Raw genomic sequence first — 11,428 nt, forward strand, 5'->3', positions numbered from 1 at the left:
AATGACTAGAAATAACTAGAATATATGTAAGGAAACAGGAGACAGAAGACACATGCTTCACAAATCTAAACCCTTGTTTCTTCTCGGAATCAAGACTTAGTTCTCCGCTTACGTTCTCGGACCTAGGTAAGCAAATAACAAAAGAAAGCTAGAGGGGAATAGAATGCCTGGATGAAGCTCAAAAGCTGAAATTTTAGATTCCCCCAAACCAGAAACTCTCATTTCTTGTTTGACAATGTGTTGGTATCACACATACCTAGTGGAATTTAGGAGAATAATTAACTAGAAATGACTAAAGATAACTGGAGTAAGTAGTTGAGAGCCTCTAAGATCACGTACTTCAAAACTTTGGGTGTGCAGATCTCCCCAGCCAGATGTAGCGCAAAGCTCCTAGAATTCGAGTCAAAGACCAACTCCTTCCTTGTCTCCCATCTGCTTTTCCATCCAAACAACTATATTGATTGGCTTTGGCTCCACTCAAAATCTTGCTTACAATTGGCCAAACTGCACGTGAGATAACCTCGTTTGAATGTCTCCTTATATGAGTCAGCACTGGTTCTCCCAGTCAGGCAGAAAAGCACCTGGCAGTGGGTGTTGGGTCTCCTTTCCAGGCAGGCTGATGCTTCTCTCTCAGGAAACCCTTGCAGATGATGGGTGTCCATCACCTAGCACTTGCGCTGTGTTCACAGCATTGAGACAAAAGCACGGGACCCTTTCCATTGCTGCCCCAGGTGGAGGCTGCTTTCTGTTCCCCACCGTCCAAAGGAACTGCTCAGGGCAGCTTTCCATTCCAGGCTTTTCTCTCAGCCTCTGCGAATCTGGCCCTGGACCCACCCAGCTTCACTGGAATCTGCTTCCTCAGAAGGAACTGCAGTTTCCCAAAGCCCCAAAGGCCCCAGCTCAGGGCATTTACACTCCACCACGCTCACCTGGAGCCCCACACCCACATCCCTCTCACTTTTCCTCTGTATCTCTAGAGGACATCTTGCCACCTTCATTACGTAACTGCAGTTACCCTATGGGTAGTGGTGTGTCTGGCTTACCCCCACATCTCCACCACCAAACCAGGACCATCCAAAGAGCAGATGCTCATCGTGCATGGAGAAGAAACGAGCCGGTGAATAGGAACAATTCTTTATTCTAATTTAACTTCTCTTACATTCTCAAAGAATCCAGGGAAATCCAGGTATGCATATATTTTTTAAAATTTTACAGAATAGACTGAGGCATAAGGCAAGAATTTTAATTTATTTAGTTCTTTATCTCATCTATCTTAGGGCTAATTTCTTCACATTTCCAAGTAAATACTAACTCCACTGCTGTTATCATATCCCGATTCACAAAACAGAATGGATTTCCCAATCTGAATAGAAAACAAGACTTTTACTGCTTAACTACATAAACAGCAATATAGTTGACTACTATTTATAAACTTGCATGCTGAAGTTGAACCATCCATTAAAGGAACATTTGAACAATTCTGAAAAAAAAAAACAGATACATCTCCAAGTCGCTCAATGAAACAGAAACGCACTACTAAGAGCGCTGACTACTCTACGCAGAGAATGGGCCTCAAGGCACACGAGGCCGGGGAAGCTGCTGGACGGGGCCCTGGAAGGTGAACTGGCCCAGCCCCCTTCCCCCGGCCCTGGCTGCAACTCGCCCTCAGACTCCCTCTTCCTCCTCTGTCGAAGCTGCATCACGCGGGGATGGGTAGGGAATACGAACTCTCGCAACGACCTTGACAACATGCTCCAGGACCTTCACGTAGCTGGTTTCAGCAAGGGCCCTTGGGCCCCACAGGAACTCATAGCGTGCGGGATCACTGCCGGGCACCTGCCGGTACTCCAGGTAGTTTTCCTGCACCCAATCTTGGGTGAGCAGCTTCCTGGGCTCCCCATAGACATGGTGCTCCTTCCCATCATACACCTCCATCAAACTCAGCTCCTCCCAGATCTCCTCCTCAGAGGCGCTGTCGCCCTCCATTGCGATCGTGCCCAGGACGAGTATCAGGAGGCCTGTCTTGGGCCAGATCTGATTACCACCCCCTAGGCCGTCGTAGGAGAGGCCCAGGCAGGTGACGAGGATGTAGGACTGGTCGGCGGGGTCCAATTCCTTCACATCGATGCCAAAGATCATCTTCAGGGATTCGGAGGCTTTGCCGAAGATGAAAGGAAAGTACCGCTTGTACTTTGTGATGACCTTGTCCAGCATTTCTGCCTTTGTGACCGGCTCCTTGGCTCGATACTTGAGGAGGAGAAAATGAGCCAGCTCATCCACCTTATTACTGAGTGCCGCTCGGAACGCAGACTCTCGGTCAGGAGAGGTGCTTGGCCCCTCCTCTTCTTGGCTGCTGGAACCCTCACTGGGTTGCCTCCAGCGAGTGAAGTTGACGGTAGTGGGGCAGGCGGAGGCTCCCTGAGCACTCTGGGGATGGGCCGGTGACCCGGCAGCAGGCACCTCCCCCAGTGTGACCGGGACCAGAGTAGAGGAGGCGGCAGCCCCCTGCTCCTCAGTAGCGGGAGCCTGCGCGCCCACCAGGCACGGGGCCTCTCCTCGGGCCTCAAGATCTTCATCGGGCTTGCCGTGCTGACCTTTCTGCTCACGGGACATGATGACGCTGGTCAGGGCAGCAGGCGGGAGTGTGGGCAGGAGCTGGGCAATGGAGACCCACAGGCCTGGGGAGAGAGGAACCGTGTGAGAGGCCTCCGCTGAGAGCCGAACCTTGGAGACGCTAACAGAGGCTTACTTACAGATCTTCTCCTCGGTGCTCTTCTGGGGCCTCCAGGGAATCCTGTCCTCCTGGTTGGCCTGTCCCCTGAGAACCTGAAGGAGGAAATGAGAAGGCACCTCAGGGTATACAGCCAGCCAGCAGAGATCAATCCTACAGGACTGACAGTAGGGAGGGTGAAACCGGACTCTCTGGAGTCCCACGTGTCCTGGGGCAGGTGGGACCCTTGGTGTGCATTCAGGGGAAACATCTGCTGCTGGCATTGCCAGTGCATCCTCTGCTCTGTGACATGAGGTCAGTGCCACAGACCAAGGCCTCACTGCCTGGTTCCTGGAGCTCCTGGAAGAGGAATCCACACACCCTCAGGGTGCAGACTGCGAGCACAGCCCTAACCCCTCACTGCTATCCACCACTGGACTCTGTGACATCCCTACTTTCACGGGGTGGATGGATGGTCCCCTCTGTACTCACGCAGGGGCCTCGCATTTTTCTGGCAGGGCCTGAATCCCACCCTTTTGCTGCTCAGAGAAATGCAGATCAAGAACTCGCATCCCTGATACGGAACAGAAGGACAGCAGGGGACCCACATCTGGCCACACGTGCCTAGGTCCACTCAGGAAGAACAGGAGGAGGTATTAAAATTCATTGGAATTAATGCGTCCTGGGCGAGGAGCCTGCTTGGTCTTCACCCTGACCCCTGGCAGGGCCTGAGGCCCTCCCTCTACTGACCTGAGTACAGCCCCCTCAGACCAAGGTCTCCTGTCCCTGACATCAGTGATCCCACAATAAGTGAGCGACCTCAGGAGACAGCCCTGCCCATGCTCTCTGGGGTGACAGTAGGGGCAGGGCAGACTTCTGTGCGGTCCCTGTCAGCGTTCTGGCCCTGGAGTATCCTCAATCGTCCCTCACGCCCCTTACCCGGACCCTTGGCAGATCCTGGGATCCCTCTGTCTTTCAACCAGATGGGGTCCCCTGTGTTCACCTGAGTCACCCTCTGAGAATAAGGTCCTCATCTCCCTGAGATCTGGAAACAGGAGTGAGGTGGAGCCACACCCCGTCACCCCTGCCTGAGGGGTCCAGGGCTGACCCCTTTGGTTCTGGGGCGAGGATTCCAAGAGCCTTGTCCGAGTTACTCGTCTTTATTCCTGACGGGGCCTTCACTTCCTCAACCCCCAATTCCCCAAAATGAGTAGACATCCCCCTTTTAACGGAGACCCCATTTCCCTGAGGGCTCCCCAACTTCCTGCCTGTGGCACAAGTGAGACTGGCACACAGGGCCATCCATGATCTGGTCCTCCCCCCGCCTCCCCCGCCCCGAGCTATGAACAGGGGACAGCCAGACTCTGCGGAGTTCCTTCTTTCTGAGCCGGGGGTATTCCCAGTCCTCATGAAACCTGCACACCCTGGGCCTTGTAGATCCTGGGACTCCTCCCTCTCTTGACCTGAGGCTCCACTCCTCAGACCACAGCCCTGTCCTCTCTGTCACCTCAAAGGTACAGGAAGTATGGGCCACATGTGGCCACCGGGCCCTGGATCTCCCAGGGTGAAGATCCCCACTGATCTGGATTCCAAGGTCACCTGAGCCCTCCCTCCTCTTCCTCCTCGTGATCCTGGCAGGGCTGGGTCCCACCCCTACGGTGATCTGAGTCCCCATCACTGTGATCCTTGAGGCCGAAAGAGGCAGCCTCAGTCCCAGACAGGGGTGCGGTGGGTCTCCTGTCCTGGGGTGCTGGGTCCCCTGAGGCCTTCCTCATCTCCCAGCAGGGCCCTCCCTCTGCTCCTCTGAGACCCTGTTCGAGCCTCTTCCTTCCCCAAGCCCCTTCCCTCCCCAAGCCCCTTCCCTCCATCAGCCCCAGATGTGGACGTCAAGATCTGAGTGCCTGGCCGCCATTCCTGGGGCTTCCGTGGGTTGACTGCAGGGATTCTGCCAAGATGTGGTTGGGGTACGGGGGTGGGGATGGGAATGTGAGTGGGGTAGGGGTGGAGAGGAGGATATAGGTCAGGGTGGGGGACCCTCAGATCCCTCTCAGGGTTCTGACCTTGATGCTGGGCAGATGCCTGGACCTTGATGCCTGCGCCCTACCCTCTCCTGACCAGCCCTGACCTGGTCACGTAAGCTCTGACTCCAGAGTCCCCTGCCAGTTAAGTGGCAGGTGGCCAGAGTGTCCTGCAGGTTAAGCTGAGAAGTGTGCCCCGGCTGGGTGTTCCAGGGCTGGCAGCAGGGGTGGTGCTGGATCACTTGAGGACCGTCAACCTGGGGTGGTGGGGGGCCTCCGCAGGCGTCCCTCAGCTTCTCACCTTGCCTCCTCCCAGGGCCTCAGGCCACTCCCCTCAGCGGACCTCCAGCCGCCCCTCAGAACCATTAGATGAACCTGGCTTCTCTCACATCTCTGAGGTGCAAGTCAGGGGTGCCACATCCAGGCACCCAGGGCTTCCGTGGGTTGAGAGCAGGGGTAAACCGTATTCTGCCAGAACGGGGGTGGGGATGGGAGTGGGGTGGATGAGAGAGATGAGGGTGGGGATGGGTGGAAGACAGTGGGGTGGCAGAAGGGTTGGGGCTGGGGCTGGGGATGGAGGGTGGTGGTCAGGTGATGGAGTCGGGGAGGTGGGGGTTGGGTGGGGAGTGGGAATGGGGGAGTGGGGATTGGAGTGCAGCCTTGGGGGCCCACAGCCCTCTCTCTGGGTCCTGACCTTGATGCCTGGCAGAGCTGGGGCCCTGCCGTCTCCTAACCAGTCCTGCCCTGGTCACAACCACCTCTGACTCCAGAGCTTGGGGAGGAAAACCTGGTGTTTCTCAAGGCTTAAGCAGCAGGGGGCTGGGTGTGGCCCGCCTAAGACGTCTTCCCGCAGGTGGTCCAGGGCTGGCAGCAAGGGCGGCGCTGGAATATTTCGGGCTCTCTATCTGGGGTGGGGGGTCCTCAGTCCTCCCTCAGCCTATCACCTTGCCTCGTCACAGAGCCTGGGCCCGCTTCCCTCCTCCGAACTGAGGCCGCCACTAAGGATGGAAACCTCGCTTTTCTCTGTCCCCCAGTACGCGTCAGTGGCGTCACATCCGGGCACCCGGGGCCTCCCTGGGTGGATGGCAGGGGCGGAACCAGATCCTGCCTGGGTGGGGCTGGGGGTGGGGGTTCCGGTGGGAATGGTGTGGGCGGAAGGGCGGGGCGGATGGGGATCAGTTGAGGGATGGGGTGGGGGGTGGGGGGTGGGGGCTGGGGTGGGGGGTGGGGGGTGGGGGCTGGGGTGGGAATGGCGGTGAAGCGGGGGTTGGGTCGTCCAGAGAATGGGCGTTGGAGTGGGGTCTTGGGGGCCCTCGGCCCTCCCTGAGACTCCTGAGCACGGGGCCTGGCAGAGCCTGGACGCTGTCCTCTCCCAAGCAGCCCCTCCCTGGTCACACGAGTTCTGACTCCAGAGTCCCCAGCGGCTTCAGCAGCAGGGAGCTGAGGGTGGCCCAGCCTGAGAAGTCCGCCCCCAGGTGGTCCAGGGCTGCCAGAAGGGGTGGCGCTGGATCATCTGGGGCCCTCTATCTGGGATGGGGGTGTCCTGAGTCCTCCCTCAGCCTCTCACCTTGCCTCCTTGCAGAGCCTGGGCCCGCTTCCGTCTGCTGATCTCAAGCCGCCCTTCAGCCCGAGAACCTCGCTCCTCTCTAACCCCCAATGCGCAAGTCAGTGGCGTCACATCCGGGCACCCGGGGCTTCCCTGGGTGGATGGCAAGGGCAGAACCGGATCCTGCCTGGGTGGGGGTGGGGGTGGGGGTTCCGGTGGGAACGGTGTGGGCGGAAGGGCGGGGCGGATGGGGATCAGTTGAGGGATGGGGGATGAGGTGGGAATGGCGGTGAAGCGGGGGTTGGGTCGTCCAGAGAATGGGCGTTGGAGTGGGGTCTTGGGGGCCCTCGGCCCTCCCTGAGACTCCTGAGCACGGGGCCTGGCAGAGCCTGGACGCTGTCCTCTCCCAAGCAGCCCCTCCCTGGTCACACGAGTTCTGACTCCAGAGTCCCCAGCGGCTTCAGCAGCAGGGAGCTGGGGGTGGCCCAGCCTGAGAAGTCCGCCCCCAGGTGGTCCAGGGCTGCCAGAAGGGGTGGCGCTGGATCATCTGGGGCCCTCTATCTGGGATGGGGGTGTCCTGAGTCCTCCCTCAGCCTCTCACCTTGCCTCCTTGCAGAGCCTGGGCCCGCTTCCGTCTGCTGATCTCAAGCCGCCCTTCAGCCCGAGAACCTCGCTCCTCTCTAACCCCCAATGCGCAAGTCAGTGGCGTCACATCCGGGCACCCGGGGCTTCCCTGGGTGGATGGCAGGGGCAGAACCGGATCCTGCCTGGGTGGGGGTGGGGCTGGGGGTGGGGGTTCCGGTGGGAACGGTGTGGGCGGAAGGGCGGGGCGGATGGGGATCAGTTGAGCGATGGGGGATGAGGTGGGAATGGCGGTGAAGCGGGGGTTGGGTCGTCCAGAGAATGGGCGTTGGAGTGGGGTCTTGGGGGCCCTCGGCCCTCCCTGAGACTCCTGAGCACGGGGCCTGGCAGAGCCTGGACGCTGTCCTCTCCCAAGCAGCCCCTCCCTGGTCACACGAGTTCTGACTCCAGAGTCCCCAGCGGCTTCAGCAGCAGGGAGTTGGGGGTGGCCCAGCCTGAGAAGTCCGCCCCCAGGTGGTCCAGGGCTGCCAGAAGGGGTGGCGCTGGATCATCTGGGGCCCTCTATCTGGGATGGGGGTGTCCTGAGTCCTCCCTCAGCCTCTCACCTTGCCTCCTTGCAGAGCCTGGGCCCGCTTCCGTCCGCTGATCTCAGGCCGCCCTTCAGCCCGAGAACCTCGCTCCTCTCTAACCCCCAATGCGCAAGTCAGTGGCGTCACATCCGGGCACCAGGGCTTCCCTGGGTTGACGGTAGGGGCGGAACCGGATGCTGCCTGGATTCGGGTAGGGGTGGGTGTGAAGACGTTTATATGGGAGGGATTGGGGGTTTCAGGAGGAGCGATGCCAGCAGGGACCCCGGGGCTTAGGTCGTGCTGGCCGTGGTGGGGTTGGGTGACCCTCAGTCACCCCTCAGGGTCCTGACCTTGATGCCTGGTGGAGCCTGAACCCCTATCCTCTGGCGATTGTGTCTGCTCCTCTCCGACCAAGTCTCTGACCCCCAGTCCCATGAGGTGGCAGTGGGAGGAGGGGTGTGCTCAGGCGACCAGGTTGCCAGGGTCTTCCAGGGCTGACAGGAGGGGCTGAGCTACATTCTGTGGCCCCTGTATGTCGGGAGAGCGAACCCGCAGTCACTCTCAGGCACAAGGCACAGGCAGCCGCAATAAGAGGGTAGCACCCAGCGGCCCCAGGGATAAGCTACAGTGCTGGGAGGGAAGGCCTCGGGCACAGGAACGTGGAAGCAGCCTGGCCACGTGGCCCCGCGTGCGTGTGAGAGGGGTGAGTGCTTCTCTCTTCCACCCTCTGCCTCCCGCCCGGGCTGGGACAAGAGTAGCCGTCTGTCAATCCAGGCAGGCAGGCAAGTCCCCTGGCCTAGCTGCAGCACAGAGGACCCACTAATGGCTAGAGTGGCCCAAGTGGCTTCTGAAGGGGAGGGGAATGCCGGACCGCGGCGGGGGCCAGACTGTGAAGCTGCAGAGGTCAGAAGGGCCTGGGGGCAGAGAGGGGAGAGAGAGAGAGAGGCAGGGAGGCAGGGAGAGGCAAGCGCCACCCTCCCCTGCCTGCAGGTGGGCCCCCTGGTGGCCTGGGCCCCCAGCGGGCCTAGTGACAAAAGGCCTTCCAGGGCTGTGGGACCAACCTGCTCAGGGGTGGGGGGCGGGGCGGGGGATCAAGGAGACCCGAGGGAGGCGGGGGTCTGTTTCTCTCATTTGTTACCAACGAGGGCCCCAGGCTTGAACGAGCCCTTGCTCCAGGACACAGGCACGTGGTGAGTGGGGCTGGTGGGCCAGTGTCTTCACAGACATCTCGGGGTGCGGTCCGCCCCTGTGCCAGCCACTGGGCACACAGAGAGGTAGGGGCCAATCCCCCCACTATCCAGGAGCCCACAGTCTCCCAGAGGAGAAGCAAGGGTGGGCTCGCCATCACCCCGAAGGTCTAAAGGCGCTGAGACAGACTGGACCCAATTAACTCCCAAAACTTCCCTGCAGGACAAAGGCCCCCACTGAGCAGAAACCTGTGGGACTAGAAGACAAGTAAAGCAAGACAGGCACAGCAGGGGCAAAAAAAGAGAAAGTCCAAATCACAGTGGAGGAGGCGAACACGTGGGGAACGTGTGATAGAAACTAAACGGACAGACGGTCACAGTTCCCGCACTCACCAGAAGAGAGTGCTCTTCATACGTGAAATCAGAAAACCTAGCCTCTCCCACCCTGCCACAACTGCAGAGGGACGAATTTCAAGGGAAAACTAGTTAGCAAGTGGCTCAAAGGCAAATCCCGTACAAAGTTGCTAAAACAGAGAAGAGAATAAGGAGCAGTATAATATCCCTCCAGACGACGAAAACATCCCAGAAAGACGTGCAGGTGAAACTGTAACCTTTTGGGGTTTTTTTTCTTTCTTTCTTTTTTTTTTTTTTTTTGAGACAGAGTTTTGCTCTTGTTACCCAGGCTGGAGTGCGATGGCGCGATCTCGGCTCACCGCAACCTCCGCCTCCTGGGTTCAGGCAATTCTCCTGCCTCAGCCTCCCGAGTAGCTGGGATTACAGGCACGCGCCACCGTGCCCAGCTAATTTTTTGTATTTTTTTTAGTAGAGACAGGGTTTCACCACGTTGACCAGGATGGTCTAGATCTCTTGACCTCGTGATCCACCCGCCTCGGCCTCCCAAAGTGCTGGGATTACAGGCGTGAGCCACCGTGCCCGGCCCTCTTTTCTTTCTTTCTTTCTTTCTTTCTTTCTTTCTTTCTTTCTTTCTTTCTTTCTTTCTTTCTTTCTTTCTTTCTTCTTTCTTTCTTTCTCTCTTTCTCTCTCTTTCTTTCTTTCTCTTTCTTTCTCTCTCTTTTCTTTCTTTCTCTCTCTTTCTTTCTTTCTCTTTTTCTTTCTTCTTTCTTGTGGTTTTTTGTTTTTTGGATTTTTTTGAGACAGAGTGTTGCTCTGTCGCCCAGGCTGGGGTGCGGTGCCACAGTCTCGGCTCACTGCAACCTCTGCCTCCTGGGTTGAAGCGATTCTGCTGCCTCAGCCTCCTGAGTAGCTGGGATTACAGGCGCCCACCACCACACCCAGCTAATTTTTGTATTTTTAGTAGAAACGGGGTTTCACCACATTGCCCAGGATGGTCTTCATCTCTTGACCTCATGATCTGCCTGCTTCAGCCTCCCAAATTTCTGGGATTACAGGCGTGAGCCACCGCGCCCAGCCTGTAAATCCTTTACTTTAAAGCAAGCTAAGGACCTTGAGAAAATGATTCAACATATGAAACAAAACGTAAATCAGAATTATTAAAGCAACTCAGAGATGAGACGACAGACCCGGGAAAGCATGGCTAATTTGAAAAGGCCTGGGAAAGAATTACAAATAAAAGGTTTTTCAAATGTTCAGTCATTAAGACCTTGCCTTAAAAGGCGCCCAAGAATCAATAAACGCGACATATAATGCTTTAAGATAAATAGAAAAAGCAAAGCAGGGCCAATGTTTACATTAAAAGATGAACAAAGAGATGAAGATTTGAGAGAAAGTGGCGAATACAGAAGGCAGGCAAAATAACTCTAGTGTGCATGTAATAGGAGTCCCCCAAGATAAAAACCAAAGCAAAGGAAAAGAGCAGCCAATAAAATGTGTAAGAACAAAACGAAACCTTTGAAAGAGCGCACCACGTACATGGGGAGACCAGCCCAGAGCAAGCAAAACCAAAACACGTTCCAGCACAATGACTGACATTTAAAGAAAAAAAGAAGTCTTTGGATATTCAGCCAGAGAGACAGAAAGAATACATGTATAATAGAAAGAAAATTAGAGTATCCTCAAACTGTTCATCAGAAAGCCTTATGCTAGAAGAAAATGTAAGATGATAAGAAAAAACTCCGAGCAAAGGATATTGTACGCAACCAAGCTCACATTCAAAGTGTAAATGCAGCAAGTTCTCACCGACATGCAAAAACTTAAGAATGTACTGCAATGCCTCCGTTCTTAGGAGTCTGCTAGAGCAAAAGGACTGGAGGGGCACCAGTGAAGGCTGCTGGTGAGCATGACACACGTGTTTCCACGCGGGATCAAGGAAAACCGAGGGCCACAAGCCGGAGAAGGGAGCCTAGAGCTCTGTACCTCAGCCAGGCTCCACACACTGCAGCAGCCGTACAATGAAAGGGGACGGGGGAAAGAGCAGATGCACCATTTTTTTTTTCAGACTCTCCTCTGTAATCACGTTCGTGCAAGGCTGGTTTTGTTACTTTTTTCGCTTGACGCATCATACTTGAACATTTTTCTGGGGCACATAGTGATGTTTTGATACATGTAACTTATGGTGGTGATTAGATCAGGGTCATCGGCACACCCGTCGTCTCAAGCACGTATCATTTCTTTGTGTCAGGAACATTCAGTGTCCTCCTTCTAACTATTGGAAACTGTCCGTCACCGTTGACTACAGTCATCCTACAGTCCTGTAGAACACTAGGACTTTTTCATCCTATCTAGCTGTAATTTTGTATCCTTTAACAAATCTCTCCCTATCTCCCACTTCCCCCCACCCTTCCCAGCCTATAGGACTCTCTGTTCTACTTTTTACTTCTGTGACATCAATTTTTTTG

General features: G+C 56.2%; 1 protein-coding gene across 1 annotated transcript; it reads right to left on the minus strand.

The window, feature by feature from the left end:
- Positions 1–1,665: 1,665 nt before the first annotated feature.
- Positions 1,666–2,628, minus strand: LOC105708103 (melanoma-associated antigen 4-like). Its single transcript, XM_064371503.1, has one exon. The coding sequence runs from the start codon at positions 2,611–2,613 to the stop codon at positions 1,666–1,668; it is 948 nt and encodes a 315-aa protein (XP_064227573.1). The 5' UTR covers positions 2,614–2,628.
- Positions 2,629–11,428: the final 8,800 nt, after the last annotated feature.

This window comes from Aotus nancymaae, unplaced genomic scaffold (assembly GCF_030222135.1).
Source record: "Aotus nancymaae isolate 86718 unplaced genomic scaffold, 86718_ANA_hifiasm-v0.15.2.pri h1tg000138l, whole genome shotgun sequence".
Lineage (NCBI taxonomy): Eukaryota > Metazoa > Chordata > Mammalia > Primates > Aotidae > Aotus > Aotus nancymaae.